The following is a 22499-nucleotide window of genomic DNA, read 5'->3' as shown; positions in this document are numbered from 1 at the left end:
CAGGCAATGATAGGGCAGGTTTTTATTGCAGTAATTGACACGGAGCTTCCTCCTGGGCAGATGGTCCTGTGCAGTTATGGCTTCTTAGGTAAACACTAGTGTCGTCTACAATACTCTGAGCGGCCCGAGATGTGACATTGATAGGAGGCAGCCATAGGCCGTGTACACTGATCCATTGTAACGCTGGATGTAAACATGAGGGAGCAGGGACACAAATCCTGGGACCACACTCACTGCTTGTACTTTACATAGAACATACATGTCAAACACTTACATACTCAAGTTTAGAGTCACTTCAGATGCCCCTATCTTCAGTTCTATAGCACCTAGATACATTCTAGTGTCATATTAAAGATAAGAATTTCATCTTTCAGAGCACATCAGGCTTGTGGTTCGGTGATGTACAGAACCGGGGATATAGTAAATTAAAGACACAGTTGGAAATTCTTTGCAGATAAAGTGAACCTACCACCACGATTCTACCTATAAAGGTAGAACAGGGTGGTAGGTGGATGTATGGAAGTGTGGATAGTCCTTTTTAGAGCTAATCCTCACGCCCTTTTTAAAATCTTTAATACCCTAATATGTAAATTTTCTAAATGCGTGGAGTAGCCGGACATGAGGCTACACGTCACGGCTACTCCACGATCCAGTAGCCTCTCTTCTCCTCCTACCCTCCTCACAGCTGCGCGCCCTCGTCCGAGAAGCCGGAGGTCTGCGCATGTGCAGTAGCTCCAGCTCCGGAGCAGTGGCCGCGCATGCGCAGAGCTTTGTGTATAATGGTAGCAGCAGCAAGACTGTGATATATGGATTTATCTTCCAGGATGGTAGCTTGTTCAAGTGCACTGGGGTGTGTCCTCACACTGCTTTGCTAAGTGCACTGGGGTGTGTCCTCACACTGCTTTGCTAAGTGCACTGGGGTGTGTCCTCACACTGCTTTGCTCTGTGCTCTCTGTAGCTAGTGTGTTGTCCCTAGAGAGATGTGTAATCAAACCTTTTATGTATGAGGTAAGTAGCAGCAGGACTGTAAAATCTGTATTAATATTCCAGGATTACAGCCAGTGTTATGTATTGTAGCTTCTTCAAGTGTAATTGGGGAGTGTCCTCACACTGCTGCGCTCTTAGCTCCCTTCATTGAACTCCAGAGCTCATTCTCCTTGCTCTGAGTAAAAGCTGTAGAAGGCTTATGGTTGAATACACCGATCACTTATTTGTAGCCGTATTTTTCTAATTCTGGGCAATTCTTTTAAATAAATGCTCTGTATGATGTCCTATACAGTCCTGGCAGCTCTCATCCTTACATCTTCCGTATGATGTCAGTACCTGGATAGGGGGCAGCCAGGTAGCCGACACGTGTCGCCCTCCGCCACTAATACGATTACACCTGCTGTACTATTCACAGTCTGGATAAGAGCAGCTGAGCTCCTTGTGTCGCAGGATCGAGTCACGCGACCACTGCACCGACACAAAGTAACGAGGAATACAGCTCTGCAAGGAAAGATGCTTATAGTGATGAGGAGAGTGGCTTAACCCCTTCTCTTCTGCAAAATATCAATATTGTCTTTTTTTTATCATTGTTATTTTTGTATTGTTTTGTATTGTCCAAAATTCCAAAATCTTTAATAAGCAGGATGTGTCTTAAAACCACCTCTTCCTATATGCCCTTCTGCTTAGGGCACATAGATTGTTCCCTATAGCCCCCTCTCACTCAGGACTGCTCCCTATAGCCCCCTCTCACTCAGGACTGCTCCCTATAGCCCCCTCTCACTCAGGACTGCTCCCTATAGCCCCCTCTCACTCAGGACTGCTCCCTATAGCCCCCTCTCACCCAGGACTGCTCCCTATAGCCCCCTGTCACTCAGGACTGCTCCCTATAGCCCCCTCTCACCCAGGACTGCTCCCTATAGCCCCCTGTCACTCAGGACTGCTCCCTATAGCCCCCTGTCACTCAGGACTGCTCCCTATAGCCCCCTGTCACACAGACTGCTCCCTATAGCCCCCTGTCACACAGACTGCTCCCTATAGCCCCCTGTCACACAGACTGCTCCCTATAGCCCCCTGTCACATAGACTGCTCCCTATAGCCCCCTGTCACATAGACTGCTCCCTATAGCCCCCTGTCACATAGACTGCTCCCTATAGCCCCCTGTCACATAGACTGCTCCCTATAGCCCCCTGTCACATAGACTGCTCCCTATAGCCCCCTGTCACACAGACTGCTCCCTATAGCCCCGTCACATAGACTGTTCCCTACAGCCCCTCTCGCATAGCCTGTTGAGACACCCCCTTTCTTCTGCAACGTCTGAAAACATATTTCACAACATAATCAAGGAGACCCAGAATAAGGACCAGTGACCCCCTTGTACTAGTCTTAGCATGCGGGCAGTGTCCAGGAATAGATCCGACATGTAGGGCACAGCGGGGCGGCCAGCATGGGGTGCAAAGAGGATTTCTCTGCAGCTCACCGATAATTAAAACTTCCCGAGCAAACAAGAAACTTGTAGCAAGAACCTTAATCCAAGATGAGGAGGATGAGAAGGAGGGGGATTAGTCTCCAAAAATTATCACAAGGCCAATTAAATAAAGAGTCATGTGACCTTGTGACTATATTCGGACACACATTCCCTATGTCTGTAGAAGTTTCAAAGTGTTAGAAGACTTCTGGTGTAACGGAGCAGTAGAGTCAAATTATGTCTCCTCTGCCAGGATACGATGCTGTAATCAGGGGTGCACCATCCATGAGGTGAGTTGAGCCTCTTGCCTCAGTCAGCACCACCTGCAGCAGGAAGGGGGGGGGGCCTCAGGGGCGCAGTCACCTGATATTAAGCATGTCAGCACGGGGATTGTGTATAGGACATATGCTATATTATGTCGCTCACCATTCAATGGAGAGGGGAGGGGTGAGGCGCGCTCCCACCTCCTGCCCCCGGCTGTTCATGTGCATGAGGTCTCATTCAGTATTCACAGGATAAGTGTCTGATCGATGGTCTGACATTTGGGACCCCTAGGAATCAGGAGCACAGGGGGATTATGAAGCACATCCAATCCTCCCTGTACTTGTGATTGCCGAGGATCACATCATCTGGACGCCCAGTGATAAGACACTGACCCCCTCTCCTGTGGGGGGGCAGTAGGGATCTGCAGTAGGACAACCCTAGACGTGGCTACCCAGTCCTAGAAAATAAGTCAAGCCTGGGTTATATAGAATAATGTGGATTTATTTTTCCAGGCCTGAAGACCTGTACATGTAAACACTTAGGAAAGGTCCGGATCACAATTGACGCAACAAACAAAGCAAATACCCAGAGGGCCGGTAACATATTCCATATAAGATCAATGAGAATAGCGCCATCATGCCCCTGCACCTGGGGGTACGGGTATAATACCTGGGCCAGACAGGTCTCTAAAGGGGTTGAATAGCTATGAAATCCCAGAGACCAGACAGCTGGGGTCACCAGTGATGGGGGGGGGGGGGTCTTACAAGTTGGAAGCCCAATAGAAGGCATGGAGAACCGGTGACACACATGCATTTAGTAAGACCCCCGACAAACTGACATTGATCTTGTGTGTAGGGGACAACCCCTTTAAATTACCTGTGAGAATTAAGAAGCTGCTCCAGGAAGACCTAAAACATATTCTTACATATATAAAAAATAATGACACTCCTTTCCTCCTGAATATGATAACCCGGACAGGTAATGTATCTTATATAGTGGTAAAACATAAGCTGGACTATTGGGTAATGAGACCTTCACTTTGCTAGGAATTTTTTTCTTCCAGGGGAAGTTTTTCCTAAGAAAAAAAAAAAAAAAAAAAAAAATCCATGGCGCCACCTTGTGGCCGATATTCAAAATGCGGCAAAATGTTACAAGTTTCAGATGATCAGTCTCCTTTGTACAGTCATATCATGTAGGACATAGACCCTCCAAACACAAATCCAGGACTCAGCACTGGGGTTCTTATTCCAGGACAAGCCCAAGGGGGGGGGAAGCCACGGCATATGGGAAACTAGCGGCTGCTGTAGAGGTCGCCGCTTCTCACGACTCTTCCCCGAGCGCAGATATCTCTTTCTTCAAGGTTTGTGACATAATCTCGTCCTCTTCACCCAAAACCTCTACAAAGCTGTTCACCTGCAGGGGACAAAAGGAGATGCTAGGTATTAACTCTGCAACCCATCATTTATAGCCATGATTACAGGAAGTCGCAGGGGTCAAACTTCAGCATATTTTAGAGGCATCTTTAAATAATGTGAATGAAATACTCACAGACACGGCGTAGAGCGGGAGCAGGTTCCTGAGCGCACACAGGCTCTTCTCTTCTGTGATATGACCTTCCTTTAGTGCCGTCACTATGTTTTCCTGGAGAGAAGACCACATACTATCACTAGAGGGAAACCATCAGCAGGAGTGACCATACACATTGCAGACAGTGTTGGGTATTGTCCCTGGAGATCTGTGTAATCAGACCTTTGTGCGTGTCGTTAGTAGCAGCAGGACTGTGATATCTGGATTTATATTCCAGGATGGTAACTTCTCTGGGGGTCTGTATGGTCACTGCTGATATATTCCCTGTAAGGAATCATCACTAAATAGTATAGGGGACACGTGCACATAGAGCTGTAGGAGCGATGCAACATGACTGCTATATTACCTTTGATAATAGGCGCGAATGGAAGGAGCCATGAGGTTGTATGTACATCTAACAGTCCAAACCCTTCCTCCTACATCCCATGATGCCCCCCTATGGCGACTTCCGCTATGTGACATGTTTTTACCTTTTTTAACCGAGATAAAATGTTAGAGAGAAATTCGCAGCAGACGTCCCTCAGGATTTGTAAGTGGGAGTCCTCCTCGGGCTCCTTGTCCTGCGTCCCGTCCCCATCAGACACGTGGTTATCTTTATTCTTCTTCTGACAAGTCTCCAGGTTCTCCAAGATCCGAGTCAGACTCCCAATGAGGGAAAGATCTGAAAGATAGGATTCTGGTCACCCATCTGATATCTATGTAATATGTATCGATGTATGTAACATCAATCTAATACAGATCTCCTATCTCCACCATATCCATCATATAGACCATAAGAGAAGAGAATGGAAATCACTAGCAGAGATGTGATCTAGGACTGAAGTCATTACTTTTCCCAATCTCTGTGTATTCCTGTTCGGTTTGTGATGCAAACATGACGGACATGACGGCCAGGACGGAGGATAAGATGGTTTTCTGCTCCTGTACGATGAGGGGAGGGTCGCCCGGCTGGCACAAGTCCCGGCAGGTGAGATCACACAAGAACTCCCATGTCTGCTTTCCATCTTCTGGGTATTGTACTGAGGAGGACAATCACTGGATATCATACAGGCATTAGACAGGACAGAGGGATCTACATCATGGGGTTCAGAGTTATATGATTTCTTATGGTATCCATAGGACCTTATACTGGACCTTACCTATGGACTGGATGCCCTCATCCACTGTCGTCACCAGCTGCAGGATGTGCATATACACATCCAGACCTTCAGGACTGTCATACCTGGAATACACAACCACATCCATAGGATCCCAAAACTTTCAGGTGAGGGGAAATTCAGGGATGCATTAAAAAGAGGTTGAGACCAGTTCTAGAAAGAGAGTGGGCAAAAAAGGGGTCCCCGATGCAGAGAGGGCGGGCAAAAAAGGGGCCCCCGATGCAGAGAGGGCGGGCAAAAAAGGGGCCCCGATGCAGAGAGGGCGGGCAAAAAAGGGGCCCCCGATGCAGAGAGGGCGGGCAAAAAAGGGGCCCCCGATGCAGAGAGGGCGGGCAAAAAAGGGGCCCCCGATGCAGAGAGGGCGGGCAAAAAAGGGGCCCCCGATGCAGAGAGGGCGGGCAAAAAAGGGGCCCCCGATGCAGAGAGGGCGGGCAAAAAAGGGGCCCCCGATGCAGAGAGGGCGGGCAAAAAAGGGGCCCCCGATGCAGAGAGTGCGGGCAAAAAAAGGGCCCCCGATGCAGAGAGTGCGGGCAAAAAAGGGGCCCCCGATGCAGAGAGTGCGGGCAAAAAAAGGGCCCCCGATGCAGAGAGGGCGGGCAAAAAAGGGGCCCCGATGCAGAGAGGGCGGGCAAAAAAGGGGCCCCCGATGCAGAGAGGGCGGGCAAAAAAGGGGCCCCGATGCAGAGAGGGCGGGCAAAAAAGGGGCCCCGATGCAGAGAGGGCGGGCAAAAAAGGGGCCCCCGATGCAGAGAGGGCGGGCAAAAAAGGGGCCCCTGATGCAGAGAGGGCGGGCTAAAAAGGGGCCCCCGATGCAGAGAGGGCGGGCAAAAAAGGGGCCCCCGATGCAGAGAGGGCAGGCAAAAAAGGGGCCCCCGTTGCAGATAATCATCATGTCCTCACTTGAGCTGTTTAGCGGCCTCCAGCAGTGAGGGCACCAGGCCGGGCACCGTAGGCTTCTCCTCCTCACTATCAGGGGTCTCCGGCGGCTGCCATCCGGCCTTTATCCAGTCGATCATCAGATCTTCATCCACATCAAACAACTTGTCCACCAGCTCCCCGACCTTAACCAGGAGATCCCCTGCAGAACAAAGTGCAGGAATATCATCATGACCCCGCCCCAAATTATTAACCCCTTCATATCGCGTGTACAGGACCTCAATATGTTACTGCCACAAATCTTAGAAGCAAAGACTAAGTGGAAATTTCAAGTTTTAAAAAATCTTTATCCCTAGAAAAGTTTACAATTTCTAATCTTCTCATTTTAACTCCTATTTCTATTTCTTTCCATTCCGAACTAATCCTGCTCAAAGTAACAGCTGTGGTTTGCTACAATTTACAATGGTTTGCTACAATGTATCAGCTTGGATATCACTTCTCAGCTTTGTGGGCCTTGTGCAAGTTTGACAGATTCCAACCATATATATTCCACCTAAAAGAGAAATGTGCAAACGACTACTGAATCCCAATGGGAGAAGATTCCGATGGCTGCGGACAGCTCGTTACCATTGGTGGAGCTGCTCATGATGAAGCAGAGGTTATCGCGGACGCTGGGGCGTTTCCGGATCCTCTCCAGCCACGTGCTCATCACATTCACCTGAGACATACAGGTCAGGAGCAGCCTGGAACAGAGGAGATCACCATGATAAACATTACTGCACCCGTGTGGTTACATGGCACCCCCTGACAATAAGGGGATCACAAAGATTTCACTGCCTTTTATATTCAGTTGTTATATGTAGATAGAAACCTGAGGTCCATGGAATGGATTGTTATAGGATTTATGTCACCGCTGCTCCAGAACCTCTGGATCAGTTCTATCCGGCAGTCCCATGATAGTGAATAGTGCACAGACATTATTACCTCCAAAATCCTCTCCAAAAGAAATGAGTGGGTACATTCACAGGTACAGTCTATAGAAAGTTACCAAACTACTTATAGACTCATCCTGTGTTGTTTTCTTCTATTATAGATAATTATGGTCAGCGGACAATGTTATGTACGACCACTATTATATAACAAGACCCAGCACTTCCACTAACTGATATATCCCACAAATAGAGAAATCCCACCGATGACTTTGTTTTCTGAGACAATTGCAATGTCTCTGCATCCACCTACCTGCTAGTCTCTAGAAGAGTTGGAGGGTCTGTGTCACACATCAACAGCAGCAGCACTTCTCTACAGAATAAGGAGGAAACAAGAGGTAATTAGTAACTTGTACTAACTCCTGTATTATACTCCAGAGCTGCACTCACTATTCTGCTGCTGGTGCAGTGACTGTGTACATACATGACATTACTTATCCTGTACTGATCCTGAGTTACATCCTGTATTATACTCCAGAGCTGCACTCACTATTCTGCTGCTGGTGCAGTCACTGTGTACATACATGACATTACTTATCCTGTACTGATCCTGAGTTACATCCTGTATTATACCCCAGAGCTGCACTCACTATACTGCTGCTGGTGCAGTCACTGTGTACATACATGACATTACTTATCCTGTACTGATCCTGAGTTACATCCTGTATTATACCCAGAGCTGCACTCACTATTCTGCTGCTGGTGCAGTCACTGTGTACATACATGACATTACTTATCCTGTACTGATCCTGAGTTACATCCTGTATTATACACCAGAGCTGCACTCACTATTCTGCTGCTGGTGCAGTCACTGTGTACATACATGACATTACTTATCCTGTACTGATCCTGAGTTACATCCTGTATTATACTCCAGAGCTGCACTCACTATTCTGCTGCCGGTGCAGTCACTGTGTACATACATGACATTACTTATCCTGTACTGATCCTGAGTTACATCCTGTATTATACCCCAGAGCTGCACCCACTATTCTGCTGCTGGTGCAGTCACTGTGTACATACATGACATTACTTATCCTGTACTGATCCTGAGTTACATCCTGTATTATACCCCAGAGCTGCACTCACTATTCTGCTGCTGGTGCAGTCACTGTGTACATACATGGCATTACTTATCCTGTACTGATCCTGAGTTACATCCTGTATTATACTCCAGAGCTGCACTCACTATTCTGCTGCTGGTGCAGTCACTGTGTACATACATGACATCACTTATCCTGTACTGATCCTGAGTTACATCCTGTATTATACTCCAGAGCTGCACTCACTATTCTGCTGCTGGTGCAGTCACTGTGTACATACATGACATTACTTATCCTGTACTGATCCTGAGTTACATCATGTATTATACTCCAGAGCTGCACTCACAATTCTGCTGCTGGTACAGTCACTGTGTACATACATGACATTACTTATCCTGTACTGATCCTGAGTTACATCCTGTATTATACCCCAGAGCTGCACTCACTATTCTGCTGCTGGTGCAGTCACTGTGTACATACATGGCATTACTTATCCTGTACTGATCCTGAGTTACATCCTGTATTATACCCCAGAGCTGCACTCACTATACTGCTGCTGGTGCAGTCACTGTGTACATACATGACATTACTTATCCTGTACTGATCCTGAGTTACATCCTGTATTATACCCAGAGCTGCACTCACTATTCTGCTGCTGGTGCAGTCACTGTGTACATACATGACATTACTTATCCTGTACTGATCCTGAGTTACATCCTGTATTATACACCAGAGCTGCACTCACTATTCTGCTGCTGGTGCAGTCACTGTGTACATACATGACATTACTTATCCTGTACTGATCCTGAGTTACATCCTGTATTATACTCCAGAGCTGCACTCACTATTCTGCTGCCGGTGCAGTCACTGTGTACATACATGACATTACTTATCCTGTACTGATCCTGAGTTACATCCTGTATTATACCCCAGAGCTGCACCCACTATTCTGCTGCTGGTGCAGTCACTGTGTACATACATGACATTACTTATCCTGTACTGATCCTGAGTTACATCCTGTATTATACCCCAGAGCTGCACTCACTATTCTGCTGCTGGTGCAGTCACTGTGTACATACATGGCATTACTTATCCTGTACTGATCCTGAGTTACATCCTGTATTATACTCCAGAGCTGCACTCACTATTCTGCTGCTGGTGCAGTCACTGTGTACATACATGACATCACTTATCCTGTACTGATCCTGAGTTACATCCTGTATTATACTCCAGAGCTGCACTCACTATTCTGCTGCTGGTGCAGTCACTGTGTACATACATGACATTACTTATCCTGTACTGATCCTGAGTTACATCATGTATTATACTCCAGAGCTGCACTCACAATTCTGCTGCTGGTACAGTCACTGTGTACATACATGACATTACTTATCCTGTACTGATCCTGAGTTACATCCTGTATTATACCCCAGAGCTGCACTCACTATTCTGCTGCTGGTGCAGTCACTGTGTACATACATGGCATTACTTATCCTGTACTGATCCTGAGTTACATCCTGTATTATACTCCAGAGCTGCACTCACTATTCTGCTGCTGGTGCAGTCACTGTGTACATACATGACATTACTTATCCTGTACTGATCCTGAGTTACATCCTGTATTATACCCCAGAGCTGCACTCACTATTCTGCTGCTGGTGTAGTCACTATGTACATACATGACATCACTTATCCTGTACTGATCCTGAGTTACATCCTGTATTATACCCCAGAGCTGCACTCACTATTCTGCTGCTGGTGTAGTCACTATGTACATACATGACATCACTTATCCTGTACTGATCCTGAGTTACATCCTGTATTATACTCCAGAGCTGCACTCACTATTCTGCTGCTGGTGCAGTCACTGTGTACATACATGACATTACTTATCCTGTACTGATCCTGAGTTACATCCTGTATTATACCCCAGAGCTGCACTCACTATTCTGCTGCTGGTGCAGTCATTGTGTACATACATCACTCCGTAGACAAGGAAATCATACAGGCGCCTATATCCCATGTATCCGGCACAGACATGATACTTGTCCTGTAACTAGTGGGTAACCAGTTTCCCACCCAGTAGTGACTCACATACACATAGGATATGTAATGAATATTACATGGAAACCCCCTTCTATAGTTCAGGTCCCCTCAGTCACAGTATTTGTCAGCATATCATGAGCAGTCCATGGACCTTCAGTCTCCATTCAATGGGGGGTGTCATTCCCATTTGTAGGGTAAAATAAAAGTGTAGATCTGATGACTGGGGAGGGAGGACATGATAATAATAGAAATAGCCCAGAGCCCCTCAGGTTCATTTGAATAATTAAAAAAAGCCCTTTTTTTGTAAAGCGAGGGCATTGGGAGCTAAAAAGAAGAGCGGATTCAGCCACAGGGGACACGTACCTGCATAGGTCTACAAGATCTTTCATCAAGTAAAACTGTCCTTATTGTCATAGCAACCAATCTCACTTTCCTTAATCTAATTTATTAAATCTGGGCTCTGGGTGTTTGCTGTGAGCAATGAAGACCGTATTAAATTAGGGCAACCTTAATAAATTGATAGAGCAGCGCCGCTGTGATGCGCAGGTTGTGTGTGGTATTGCAACTCAGCCACATTTACTTCAACAGAGCTGAGCTGCAGCACCAGACACAAGCAGTGGGCAGTTCTGGGGGCTACATAGTCATCACTTATACTTATAGCTATATCCTGGCAGCTCCTACCCGATTCTAGGTCCAGCTTGGTCTTGGTTTTTGGCCCCTGGATGTTCAAACCCGGTTTCATCTACTCTCCTCCTCTTTAGGGCCTCATGTGGGGTCGGCTCCCGGCCGCTGCAGGTCCAACCTTGGCCTTTTGGCCACTGGGTGGTCAGACTCTGAATCCTCCGCTCTCCTCCTCTTCGGGGCCTTACGTGGGGTCTGCTCCTGGACGCTGTTCTCTTCCTTTAGGTCCTGGTCCAGCCTAGGTCTTTTGGCCACTGGGTGGTCAGACCCAGAATCCTCTGCTCTCCTCCTCTTTAGGGCCTTACGCTGGGTCTTCTCCTGGACGCTGTTCTCTTCTTTCAGCTCCTGGTCCAACCTTGGCCTTTTGGCCACCGGGTGGTCAGACTCTGAATCCTCTGCTCTCCTCCTCTTCAGGGCCTTACGTGGGGTCTGCTCCAGGACGCTGTTCTCTTCCTTTAGGTCCTGGTCCAGCCTAGGTCTTTTGGCCACTGGGTGGTCGGTCCCAGAATCCTCTGCTCTCCTCCTCTTCAGGGCCTTACGTGGGGTCTTCTCCCGGCCGCTGCTTTCTTCCTTTAGGTCCTGGTCCAGCCTAGGCCTCTTGGCCACTGGGTGGTCTGACCCAGAATCATCCACCCTCCTCCTCTTCAGGGTCTTCCGGGAGGTCCGATCTATCTGGGGCCCAGCGGACGTTGTGGGGGGCTCCCGATTCTCATCCGCGCTCTCCAGAATGGTGACAGGAGGCTGCCTCCTGCGAGGTGCTGGCGGCTCCGCACTACTCGTAGTGCGCCACATCTCGCGGTTAATCTTTATTGTACGCTTCATATTCCCAATGAACAGAGCAAAAAAAAAAATCGCCTCTTCCCAGTAATCGGTGAAGAAACACAAATGGTTTTCGCATTCTATTTCCATGAAGCCGGTAACAACATGATGTCATAAAGCAACGTGACCTCATGGGATTCCGTGTGACATCATCAAGCTATTTACATATTCAAATTAGCCACAAACCACAACTCTGTGTCTATAGATAATAAAGTGATCAGAGCCTTAACATGGAGAATAATATATTAGTGCATTACTATTGGATATAATTGGAGTCAGTATATACTATGTGTTACAAAGTATTTTGCAACTTCAGGGGGAGTCACCTGGGATGGGGTCCCATAAATGGTGATTTTTGTCCGGTCCAGATTTTGCCTTGGGTCCCATCGGCATGAGTTGAATACGTCGTCCCAAACAGCCCTAGATGACCTCCTCTGTTCTTTATCCCCACCTGCTCAAAGTTGTACCAATTTTATAGCATCCTATTGGAGGAGCCATCTCCTGGTAGACCTGGGAGTCAGTGTTATCGGCCGGACTTGCAGACGCAGAATTGGACAAGGCCTTTGTGTTTTCAGTAGAATAAAAGGTAGTCCATGACACGGAAGCTTTTACCTTGTTGTAATGTGAGATGCAACTATTTCTCTATTGCTTCATATTGGCCGGAGACGGCCAGACCAACGCGCTTCGAGCCATGCGGTAGTGCCAAGAGAACAAGTTATATCCAGGTGGTGCAGGTGTCCATTGCTGCGTTACAGAATATATCCGGAGGTCTCCGAGGTCTGCTGGAGGTGCGGTGTGGAGGTGGGATCCATCTTTTACATGTGGTGGAGCTGCTCAGTACTTCAGCCCTTCTGGCAAATGGTGTTTAACTCATATAAATCATCTACCGGTAGGACAATACAGGCTTCCCCTTAGGTTGCTTTGCTCTCATTGTTGCAAAGGCTTACTCCGCCATATCCTTGTGGCTGCTCAGATGGTGATACCTTGATACTGGAAGAACCCACAACCACCCAGGAGGTGCGATTTATACACAGGTTTGATTAGATGGTGGACCTTGACGAGGTAAAACGATCCCCCCCTCTGAGCCCCCTGGAAGGAGCACCCGAGACCCCCTGCTCTCCAAGACCCTTTCCACTGGGGAATCTCTGAGGTTCCATTACTGCCAATGATACTGTATGTGGGTATACCCTATATCCCCTCTTCCCAGTACGTCTTCTCTATATCTATTTGTCGGTTTTCTTTGTTTTGCAATACCCCATCATAAGAAATTTTAATAGCTGGTTTTAATGAACCGAATTCTCAGAGCTTGCTGCATTACCATGACTATAACTGCCTATAGCTCATCTCACTGCGTCCTGTAAGACCATTCTGAATCATAACGTTCTGTTGGTTTATATGAATCTCTAAACGAGCAGTAAACGTGGATTAAACATAAGTTTATGTTCTGACGGTGGAGAAAATGATGATGAAGTGAGGAGCCTAAGATTTTTGTGTTACAAAATCTGCAGACAAATTGTGGCTGGAAGAAGCTGACATGGTGTGCCAGTTAGAAGAAAAAAAATGAAGGAGTACTTCTCCAATCAAAAACGTTGTCTGTGAGTTACAATAAAGGCTTGAATTACCCATGAGAACAATTCTGCATCATTTCCTCTGTGTTGTGACAAGTTTTACTTATGGAGCTACAGCCCTTGTACAGCGCTATACATGGAGCTACAGAGCAAGTACAGCGCCATACTTGGAGCTACCGCCCTAGTACAGCGTCATACATGGAGGTACAGCCCTAGTCCAGCGTTATACATGAAGCCACAGCCCTAGTCCAGCGCCATACATGGAGCCACAGCCCTAGTACAGCGCCATACATGGAGCCACAGCCCTAGTACAGCGCCATACATGGAGCCACAGCCCTAGTACAGCGCCATACATGGAGCCACAGCCCTAGTACAGCGCCATACATGGAGCCACAGCCCTAGTACAGCGCCATACATGGAGCCACAGCCCTAGTACAGCGCCATACATGGAGCCACAGCTACAGTACACAGCCATACATGGAGCCACAGCCCTAGTACAGCGCCATACATGGAGCCACAGCTACAGTACACAGCCATACATGGAGCCACAGCCCTAGTACAGCGCCATACATGGAGCCACAGCCCTAGTACAGCGCCATACATGGAGCCACAGCCCTAGTACAGCGCCATACATGGAGCCACAGCCCTAGTACAGTGCCATACATGGAGCCACAGCCCTAGTACAGCGCCATACATGGAGCCACAGCCCTAGTACAGCGCCATACATGGAGCCACAGCCCTAGTACAGCGCCATACATGTAGCTACAGCCCTAGTACAGTGCCATACATGGAGCTACAGCCCTAGTGCAGGGCCATACATGGAGCCACAGCCCTAGTACAGCGCCATACATGGAGCCACAGCCCTAGTCCAGCGCCATACATGGAGCCACAGCCCTAGTCCAGCGCCATACATGGAGCCACAGCCCTAGTACAGCGCCATACATGGAGCCACAGCCCTAGTACAGCGCCATACATGGAGCCACAGCCCTAGTCCAGCGCCATACATGGAGCCACAGCCCTAGTCCTGCGCCATACATGGAGCCACAGCCCTAGTACAGCACCATACATGGAGCCACAGCCCTAGTACAGCGCCATACATGTGGCTATAGCCCTAGTACAGTGCCATACATGGATATATACCCATGGTACACAGCCATACATGGAGCTACAGTGGCAGTACACATGGCTGTGATCACTTACCCTAAATCCTCGTTGTTGGTGATGGCCACACAGGTCTCCTGGAAGCAGGCCATGTTACCCAGAATCCCCACACATATTTCCTGGGGGGAAGAGACATTTTACAAGATAAGAGTCATAAAACTGGTATAAAACTTTCCATGGGCCCTGTGGTTGCTGCTCTGTATATCTGATAGTCCATCCCCTGTAATACTTACCGTCAAGCGGCTGCACTTGGACTTTGAGATGACGCCTAGAAAAATTTCTGGTGCATTAAACTCCTTCAGGAATAGCGCCACCTCCTGGAACATAACAAATAACAATTACGGTAACATCACAGTAAAAACAGCAAAATACAGCAGTACCTTTCTATATAGAAGTATTAATGGATTGCTGTATAATCCATGACTATATTCCAAATCCTATGATCTCCTAAGACTTTTACTGACAAAATTCTTCACTCCTGCTGCCACCACTAGGGGGCATAATCTGTATGCAGCCCTCCTTTATCTATACAGGATACATTGTCAGACCCTTAATGTGGCGTTTTTCAATCCCATGGACCTACAACTGCTCAGTTTTGATGCCGGGAAATGATGGGAGTTGTAGTTTGTGACCAAGTGGCAACAATAAAGATTGATTATGTTGATGGAGGAGCCTCTGTAAATAATTGCCGCCACCTAAATTATATAAACACTAGAGGGCAGCACTGTATTACCATATAACCTGCTGATAACATGACTATGACCTCTTGGCTATAGATGTATACACAGCAGAGGAGGATCTCACCCCCCATTCTTATCACAATACCAATATATACAATGTAATCCTAAAAAGGTTAATCTTAATCTGACATTTACAGTCTGTATTTATAGATTACCAGCAGAAAGTAGGGTGACCTTTACTAATCAGAACTGCAGGTGCACCCTTCATATACGGAAATATAAAGACATATCCTACTAATCAGCACATACTGGACAAGTCACTGCTTCCCTGAAATACTCTGTGCTGCGGGGAGAGCCTGATGCTTCACCTACTGGTCTGTGAGCTCCCAGAAGACTAGCAAATCAAACAGGCACCCGGGGCCCACGACCTCCGTGCACCCCCTGCCGGCCCGCCACCTCCGCGCGCCCCCTGCCGGCCCGCCACCTCCGTGCGCCCCCTGCCGGCCCGCCACCACCGTGCGCCCCCTGCCGGCCCGCTACGTCCAAAACCCTTGCTCCTCCACTTGTTTCCATACCTCATTCATAGACATGTCCCAGACTTTACAGATGTCGTTTTCCATGTCTTCGTCCAGAGATGTCTCCTCTTCTCCTTCCTCATCAGCCTGTGATTTGCTTTGCTCTGTGATGAGCTGAAAGAGATGAAGTTACTAGTGATATCACAGAGATCTAGCAATACATTACTAGTGGCTACAAGTCACATTCTGCAGGGTTAGAAATATAGCCGATTTCTTGCGGAAACAGCGCCACACCTGTCCACAGGTTGCGACTGGTATTGCAGCACAGGCCGATTCACACAAATAAAGAGAGCTGCAATACCAGATACCACCTCTGGAGAGGTGTGGCACAGTTTCTTCCTTTGTTGTCATGTTCTGCAGAATAGTAAGATATGTTTGTTACCTATGCCACTAGCAGACTTTAAGGATTTGTCTAACGATAAAATTAGAATTGAAGGGACCCAGAAAATAGCGTTACCCCTGAGCCCGCTACTTCATGGGCAACTCCACCATACAGACTCCTCATTTCCATCCTCACCTCGATGATCCTGGTCAGAGTGGTGAAGAACCAGTGCTTGCTGTATACAGTGCTCCCTATGGCGTCCTCCGTCTGTCCCTCCTCATCGTCACTGGTCGGAGGAGAAGGGTTCCGATCCATATCGTACATCACGTTCCGTTGATCCGGGCTGGAGTCAACCTCATCCTTCTCTACATAGAGAAACAAGAAGTTCATAAGCAACTTTTTGCAACATTAATTTGTAAATTATATGCAACGACACAATCCAGCAAAGTGTCCTGCTAGGACGGAGTCTGGACAGAGCTTGTTCTCATGATTTGCTGGGACTTCAAGCAGAATAGTGAGTGCAGCTCATTGAGTATAATACAGGATGTAACTCAGGATCAGTACAGGATAAGTAATGTCATGTATGTACACAGTGACTGCACCAGCAGCAGAATAGTGAGTGCAGCTCTGGGGTATAATACAGGATGTAACTCAGGATCAGTACAGGATAAGTGATGTCATGTATGTACACAGTGACTGCACCAGCAGCAGAATAGTGAGTGCAGCTCTGGAGTATAATACAGGATGCAACTCAGGATCAGTACAGGATAAGTAATGTCATGTATGTACACAGTGACTGCACCAGCAGCAGAATAGTGAGTGCAGCTCTGGGGTATAATACAATATGTAACACAGGATCAGTACAGGATAAGTAATGTCATGTATGTACACAGTGACTGCACCAGCAGCAGAATAGTGAGTGCAGCTCTGGGGTATAATACAGGATGTAACTCAGGATCAGTACAGGATAAGTAATGTCATGTATGTACACAGTGACTGCACCAGCAGCAGAATAGTGAGTGCAGCTCTGGAGTATAATACAGGATGTAACTCAGGATCAGTACAGGATAAGTAATGTCATGTATGTACACAGTGACTGCACCAGCAGCAGAATAGTGAGTGCAGCTCTGGGGTATAATACAGGATGTAACTCAGGATCAGTACAGGATAAGTAATGTCATGTATGTACACAGTGACTGCACCAGCAGAATAGTGAGTGCAGCTCTGGAGTAAAAAAAACAGAAATATAATACTTCTGCACATCTACAGGCTGTGATTTTAGGATTTTACTCCCTATTATGTAGTGATGTAAAACCTACTTACACTTAATACCTTGCGGTAATCACCTGACATTTTACTTTGGCTGAGAAATAACCAAAGCACAAAAATCCCTGAACAGAACACATAATAACAATAGTAAAAGAGGACATTCAGCCAAACCGTAACCTGCCCCTCCACATAGAATATATAATGCAGACATCTCAGGCAGTTCTTATAAGTGTCCGGAGAAAAGGAGTCCTGTCAGTGCTACGCTCACTATTCTACAACCGCAAGTTACTGCACATCACATGAAAGACCATCAGCAGGTATAACCATACAGACAGCATCCAGTGTCAGGTATTGCCCCTGAAGAGATGTGTAATCAGACCTTTGTGTGTGGTGTTAGAAGCAGCAGGACTGTGATATATGGATTTATATTCCAGGATTGTAGCTCTTACTGTATCATCACCACACTTACAGAAGCTACAATCCGAGAATATAAATATTTTCTTTCCTAAATTGGAAAGTAATTTCCTCACAAACTGAGGGAATGTCATGTATGTGCACAGTGACTCCTCCAGCAGCAGAATAGTGAGTGCAGCTCTGGGGTATAATACAGGATGTAACTCAGGATCAGTACAGGATAAGTAATGTCATGTATGTACACAGTGACTCCTCCAGCAGCAGAATAGTTAGTGCAGCTCTGGAGTATAATACAGGATGTAACTCAGGATCAGTACAGGATAAGTAATGTCATGTATGTACACAGTGACTGCACCAGCAGCAGAATAGTGAGTGCAGCTCCAGAGTATAATACAGGATGTAACTCAGGATCAGTACAGGATAAGTAATGTCATGTATGTACACAGTGACTGCACCAGCAGCAGAATAGTGAGTGCAGCTCTGGGGTATAATACAGGATGTAACTCAGGATCAGTACAGGATAAGTAATGCCATGTATGTACACAGTGACTGCACCAGCAGCAGAATAGTGAGTGCAGCTCTGGAGTATAATACAGGATGTAGCTCAGGATCAGTACAGGATAAGTAATGTCATGTATGTACACAGTGACTGCACCAGCAGCAGAATAGTGAGTGCAGCTCTGGAGTATAATACAGGATGTAACTCAGGATCAGTACAGGATAAGTAATGTCATGTATGTACACAGTGACTGCACCCGCAGAATAGTGAGTGCAGCTCTGGGGTATAATACAGGATGTAACTCAGGATCAGTACAGGATAAGTAATGTCATGTATATACACAGTGACTGCACCAGCAGCAGTATAGTGAGTGCAGCTCTGGGTAAAATACAGGATGTAACTCAGGATCAGTACAGGATAAGTAATGTCATGTATGTACACAGTGACTGCACCCGCAGAATAGTGAGTGCAGCTCTGGGGTATAATACAGGATGTAACTCAGGATCAGTACAGGATAAGTAATGTCATGTATGTACACAGTGACTGCACCAGCAGCAGAATAGTGAGTGCAGCTCTGGGTAAAATACAGGATGTAACTCAGGATCAGTACAGGATAAGCAATGTCATGTATGTACACAGTGACTGCACCAGCAGCAGTATAGTGAGTGCAGCTCTGGGGTATAATACAGGATGTAACTCAGGATCAGTACAGGATAAGTAATGTCATGTATGTACACAGTGACTGCACCAGCAGCAGAATAGTGAGTGCAGCTCTGGAGTATAATAGAGGATGTAACTCAGGATCAGTACAGGATAAGTAATGTCATGTATGTACACAGTGACTGCACCAGCAGCAGAATAGTGAGTGCAGCTCTGGAGTATAATACAGGATGTAACTCAGGATCAGCACAGGATAAGTAATGTCATGTATGTACACAGTGACTGCACCAGCAGCAGAATAGTGAGTGCAGCTCTGGAGTATAATACAGGATGTAACTCAGGATCAGTACAGGATAAGTAATGTCATGTATGTACACAGTGACTGCACCCGCAGAATAGTGAGTGCAGCTCTGGGGTATAATACAGGATGTAACTCAGGATCAGTACAGGATAAGTAATGTCATGTATATACACAGTGACTGCACCAGCAGCAGTATAGTGAGTGCAGCTCTGGGTAAAATACAGGATGTAACTCAGGATCAGTACAGGATAAGTAATGTCATGTATGTACACAGTGACTGCACCCGCAGAATAGTGAGTGCAGCTCTGGGGTATAATACAGGATGTAACTCAGGATCAGTACAGGATAAGTAATGTCATGTATGTACACAGTGACTGCACCAGCAGCAGAATAGTGAGTGCAGCTCTGGGTAAAATACAGGATGTAACTCAGGATCAGTACAGGATAAGCAATGTCATGTATGTACACAGTGACTGCACCAGCAGCAGTATAGTGAGTGCAGCTCTGGGGTATAATACAGGATGTAAGGATAAGTAATGTCTGCTTGTGTTACTGCACACAGTTCCATACTACAATGAAAGTCGTATTCTGTGCAGCGCTGTTTGCTGTGATACTACATCCTGCAGAGAGCAGATGTCGCGGTCAGGAAAATGAATATGAAGATGCAGGTAAATGAATATTTCTATAAAAGTATCATTATAACCCACCACATCTGGGGTGCAAAATAGTGGCACATTTTTGTCCTACAGTTGATGTTCTAATGCCAGAAATGTGGTATAAGCAAGACAATACATTCCCCTCGAGATATCAGTCCCAGCATCTGACTATTAGAATCCTCTCCACTGTCAGAGAGGAGGTGCTGAAGCTGAAAAGGGGACGTGTGTTCTGAAAATCCGCTCTGACGCTGTCCAATCAGCAGCAGGCAGTGTCAGAGAAGCTGCTGTGTACATGCATAGTGTGATCTCTCTATGCTCATGCAATACACAATGTCAAAATAATGTATACATGTTGTTTAGATACGATAAACTAGTGTTAACACAATGTAAACAAAAGTGTGCCTTGCAATACAGACAGCAACAGATAACGCAGAGACAGTGTGATCCTTCTGGCTGAGTTCACACATTTACTTTGCGTTAAACACAATGTTAACAGAGTATAAACACAATGTGTCAACGCAGACCCGATATGAACATCGAGTGGTCACACTGTGCACTTCACAGTAGCTTCTCTGACACTACCAACTATCCACTCATTGGACAGTGTCAGAGAAGATTATCATAACACATGTCTCCTCCTCTCCAGCACCTCCTCTCTGACAGTGGAGAGGATTTTAACATTCAGATACTGGGATTGATATCCCCGTGACTGTAGGGACTAGAAAGAAAATTCAAAGTGCCCCTAAGTTAGTGCATTAGGGCCTACAGTACTGTATATTAGTCACCCTAATTGTGAAGTGGTGAAAGGTCTCCTTAAAGGGGTTTTCCCACCAAGCAAGTCAGGGCCTAACTTGCTGATTGGTGGGGGTCTCAGTCATGAGACCCCCACAGATCACAAGGGGTGCAATGGATTCCCTGGTACCTTTGTGGGACCCCTCATTGCCCCAAGAGTAATGGAGCAGACGGCCGCGCAAGACCATTCTGCTCCATTCATCTTTACGGAGCTGACAGAGATTGCCAACCGTGGCGTTCGGCAATCTCTTCTGAGAGCTGGTGACTGGAGACTAGCTTCTATGTCGTCTCCCATACACTGCACACAGAAGGTAGAGGAGATCCTGCTCCATAGTCCCTCACTCAGAAGCATCAGCAGGATCATGTAGGACATTATGGAGAAGAGCTGACCCGTACTGACGAGAATAAAGCACTTGGGGCGAGATAGAAAACCTAGAATTAGCTGCTCTCGCTGCTTTTTGGGAGGAGGGGAAGAGCGCCAGACTGTTGTGGGCACTTTTACTTTATTACTTTACTTGGGATACTTGGGCAGATACAGATGATATTTCCGAGTAAATATCTGCTTAGGAGGAGAAATAACCTGATAATTGGAGAAAGATCTAGTACAAAGTTTTTGATGTAGATTTATTCAAGTTAGTGACCATGTAATATGCTTTCTCAGGAGACCATGGTGAGAAACATGGAGGAAGAAAAGGCTTCCAAAATCAAAAAGGATCGCAGGGTCAAGACATGTTGTCTGGAGTCGCCCAATCTCTAGGTTTACCAAACAATCTATTAGAAGGTGGGCTTCAAGGCCTGGTTCAGAAGTTAGGTCTATCTCCAGGAGGAGAAGACAAGAATGGTCTCTTATCACAACTAGGTGGACTGGCCCAGAAGTTGGGCTTATCTCCAGGAGGTGGAAAAGACCAACAGTCGGGACAAGGCAACAATTGTCCCTTATCACAACTTGCTGGACTGGCCCAAAAGTTTGGTCTATCTCCTGGAGGACATCAAGACCAACACTCAGGGCAAGGCAAGACCTGTCCCTTATCTGGTATAATGGAGATGATTGGCTCAGCTCTTGGCGGAGGCGGTGGGGCTGGTGGTGGTGGTGGTTTAGGAGGTCTTGGAGGATTACTAGGAGGTCTTGGAAATATGTTCTCTGGGAAAGGACAAGGTTCTGGCTCTTTCGGAGGACGTGGAGGGCGACGTAAAAAATTTGGCCAAGGAGCTGAATCAGATTACGGTGGAGGACAAGAGGAATCGGGCAGAGGTGGTGGACGCAGATCAAAAGGAAGACAAGACCGCCAGAAAGGATGCCAGAGGTAAAGAGTCATTCACTGTAGACCGTCATATAACAGACAGGCAATGAAGGAGGAAATCCATCCCCCTTCACACAACCTCTCCATGTTGTATTACGATAAGTCAGGATTAGATAAAATTGACCTAAACTTTCTCATTAGGACACAACTAGTAACAGAAAAGTCATCACCAATCACATCTTCAATCCAAAAAGATCACTGAGGATCTCAGCCCGGGGACCCTCTTCAGACAGGGGAATGGGGGACACTAGTGCTCCCCGCTTCTTTCATCTCTATAGGGCTGCCTTAATATAGGAGTAACTGGAGTGGTGCTCAGGCATACACACCACTACTCCGTCCACATGGGGCTTCTGCGCCCCCCCCCCCCCCCTCGTCCTTATTAGCATC

General features: G+C 46.8%; 2 protein-coding genes across 4 annotated transcripts in view; one reads left to right on the top strand and one right to left on the bottom strand.

Annotated features, from left to right (window-relative positions):
• LOC140071341 (uncharacterized) overlaps positions 1–22499 on the top strand; it is a 64103-nt gene that overhangs the window by 41343 nt on the left and 261 nt on the right. The window contains exons 1-3 of one of the 2 annotated variants that reach the window (XM_072118978.1): positions 7415–7663; positions 19926–20031; positions 21473–22115. In XM_072118978.1, coding sequence (XP_071975079.1) covers positions 19938–20031; positions 21473–22115 — 737 coding nt within the window. In that variant the 5' untranslated portion in view covers positions 7415–7663; positions 19926–19937. Of the gene's footprint in view, positions 1–7414; positions 7664–19925; positions 20032–21472; positions 22116–22499 lie in introns of those variants that run through there. The other variant, XM_072118977.1, reaches the window with a different exon arrangement.
• The window catches only part of SAAL1 (serum amyloid A like 1), a 31879-nt gene continuing 12576 nt past the window's right edge, over positions 3197–22499 (bottom strand). For both annotated transcript variants that reach the window (XM_072118974.1, XM_072118975.1), the window contains exons 2-13: positions 16416–16585; positions 15899–16012; positions 14877–14960; positions 14683–14762; positions 7579–7638; positions 6964–7079; positions 6361–6538; positions 5443–5525; positions 5134–5322; positions 4774–4964; positions 4265–4357; positions 3197–4129 (exon numbers count right to left, since the gene is read on the bottom strand). In XM_072118974.1, coding sequence (XP_071975075.1) covers positions 4037–4129; positions 4265–4357; positions 4774–4964; positions 5134–5322; positions 5443–5525; positions 6361–6538; positions 6964–7079; positions 7579–7638; positions 14683–14762; positions 14877–14960; positions 15899–16012; positions 16416–16585 — 1451 coding nt within the window. In that variant the 3' untranslated portion in view covers positions 3197–4036. The remainder of the gene's footprint in view (positions 4130–4264; positions 4358–4773; positions 4965–5133; positions 5323–5442; positions 5526–6360; positions 6539–6963; positions 7080–7578; positions 7639–14682; positions 14763–14876; positions 14961–15898; positions 16013–16415; positions 16586–22499) is intronic.

This window comes from Engystomops pustulosus, chromosome 7 (assembly GCF_040894005.1).
Source record: "Engystomops pustulosus chromosome 7, aEngPut4.maternal, whole genome shotgun sequence".
NCBI lineage: Eukaryota > Metazoa > Chordata > Amphibia > Anura > Leptodactylidae > Engystomops > Engystomops pustulosus.
The sequence above is the reverse complement of the archived record's forward strand: the minus strand, read 5'-3'. Positions and strand labels throughout refer to the sequence as shown.